The sequence below is a fragment of the Halyomorpha halys genome, unplaced genomic scaffold (assembly GCF_000696795.3).
Source record: "Halyomorpha halys isolate HHAL.00 unplaced genomic scaffold, Hhal_1.1 Scaffold1797.1, whole genome shotgun sequence".
Classification (NCBI taxonomy): domain Eukaryota; kingdom Metazoa; phylum Arthropoda; class Insecta; order Hemiptera; family Pentatomidae; genus Halyomorpha; species Halyomorpha halys.
In genome coordinates this window covers 38,824-41,081 of record NW_027111295.1, presented here as the reverse complement: position 1 = coordinate 41,081, position 2,258 = coordinate 38,824, and the positions used below count along the sequence as shown (strand labels likewise).

The window sequence follows — 2,258 nt, the reverse complement described above, 5'->3', positions numbered from 1 at the left end:
AGTATGATGAGAGCAATAACTTTTCTGGACAATATTTTCATTGTGCGACCGCTTCAACAGTCAGTTACAAACTAGTTCGAGAATAGTCGGCCGGCTGTTGGATAGTCTGCGCCCTGTTCACCAACCAAACTGTTTAGTTGGCTCGGTGTGCGCACTTTCAGCCCAACCCGACTAAACTATCGGCCGATAAAAAGTCTGCTGTCTGTGTTGTAATTATGTTAAAGATGATTTTTGACTTATTTTATCATTGTAGTATCACTTAGCGTCTGTGTGGCAGTGTTCTCATTTGGTAGCCATTTAATTTTAATAAAACATTTTGAACTTGGACTTTTCATAGTCTTTAAAAAGGCTGTTTGCATTTGATACTGTTGTTACTCAACTCAGCTTTCACATTCAAAGGGCAAAGTTACTGCTCATTTAGTGCTGGGGCACAAATTTCAATTTAATAGATGTGAGCATCATTACCTTTTTCTTTACGATTTAGAAATATTATAAATCGTATAGCCCTTGTGGTAGTTTCACGCATGTGTTTATATATTTGTATATTTTTTAAAATGTTTGTTATTGATTTATGTGTCTCTTTTGCAGAAAGATTAATAAAATCATACTTCTATATAGTGCGTAAATCTATACAAGATAGTGTCCCTAAGGCTGTGATGCATTTTCTTGTAAATTATGTAAAAGATAATTTGCAGTCAGAACTAGTCACTCATTTATATAAGTCTGATCAAGCTGAAGAGTTGCTTAATGAATCAGCGCATATTGCTCAACGAAGGAAAGAAGCAAGTGATATGCTTAAGGTAAATGATTATTGTTTGTACTTAATTTTGCTCATCGTCATTAAATAAAGATGCTTTTGTTTTCTAGGATTAATCTCTTCTTGAACTTGAAATCTTTATCAACTTTGGCATATTGATTTCTCAAGCTTTATTGTATGAGATAAAAGAGTATATTTCAAATAATTATTATTTTATTAATTTACTAATTTTACTGTAGAATCTGAAATTTTATATAAAGTTGAAATTGCTGTAGTGATTTCCCATGTTTGATGTTTCATTATCTGTTTTGAGTTGTTTCTCCCCTAGAAATGGATATCTGAATTATCTTGAAACTGTTTTAATTAGCTGACTTTAAATAAAAGTGATACATTTTTTTAAATATTATATGATTAAATGGGTTTGTTTGTTTTGTATGTATGCAGAAAACCTGGGAATAAAACAGTTTAATGTGATACAGGATATTAAGAAACATGGGGATATTATAAAAATGAATACTGTTTTGATCATGTTATTTCTGATTCCTATTTATGGGAGAGTCATACCAGAGCCAAATTTTATGTAGATCCATTCACAAAGAGTTTAGTTAGACATAAAAGAGTGATTGAAATTAAACTAATATATTGAAAGAAAGAAGGATAATAACAGTATACAGGGAGTAAGGCAAAAGATATATATAATAATGTTAGTTTAGTTATTTGAATTTAGATGATTGCGAAGTAATTTCCGTTGCTGCTGAGAGGCGAGTTGGTGGTAATGAGTCACCATTTTGTGTTATGATGAAAGTAAAAGATGGAAATCCATGTTTGTTTTCTTACTCATGCTGCTATTCTGGGCCGCATATGGGATGAGTCACCTTATATGTGATGTTCAGCTGCTGATGGGGCTGCCAACCTCCTGGCTGGGTCCTCCCTTAACCACACCCTGTTGCCTGCTTAGCTATTTATGTTGTATCTTCAAAGGCTTCTAACTGAGTGAGTGAGTGTAGAATTCCTTTCAAAGTCTGCAGGTTCAAACTGTAAGGGATTAGCCCTATCAGGTCTGGTTTCCCATGTTCTTCCTAGATGGTGCCAATTCTAATAGTTTCTGGTGTCAGTAGATGGTGCTCCATCTTTGCAGTTTCACCTAATTAAAGTTTCTCCCATTTTATAATCCTACAAATTAGAAAATCCCATGCCTGTGTACTGAAAAAACCCAAAAAATTAAAGAATAATTTTGTACGAGAAGAAGATGGTTGGGGGTGTGGTCAAAGAGAAACAAATGAGTTGGTGTAACTTATTTTATTGTGCCAACGTTTCGGCTAGAGTTTCTAGCCTTCTTCAGGGCTAAGAACAGAAAAAAAATTAAAAATTAATTAAATTTCAATATTTTTCAGGTTGTGATGTGCAAAAAAAATGGGCTAATTTAAGGACTTGCTTTTGTCGCGAATTAAACGCTCAAAAGAACACTAAGTCGGGGCAAGCTGCGAATAAGGAGGAGGAT

General features: G+C 33.8%; 1 protein-coding gene across 3 annotated transcripts in view; it reads left to right on the top strand.

Annotated features, from left to right (window-relative positions):
* Positions 1 to 2,258, top strand: part of Drp1 (dynamin related protein 1) — a 54,329-nt gene that overhangs the window by 39,627 nt on the left and 12,444 nt on the right. For all 3 annotated transcript variants that reach the window (XM_067049312.1, XM_014436169.3, XM_067049313.1), the window contains one exon: positions 589 to 800. In XM_067049312.1, the coding sequence (XP_066905413.1) occupies positions 589 to 800 (212 nt within the window). The remainder of the gene's footprint in view (positions 1 to 588; positions 801 to 2,258) is intronic.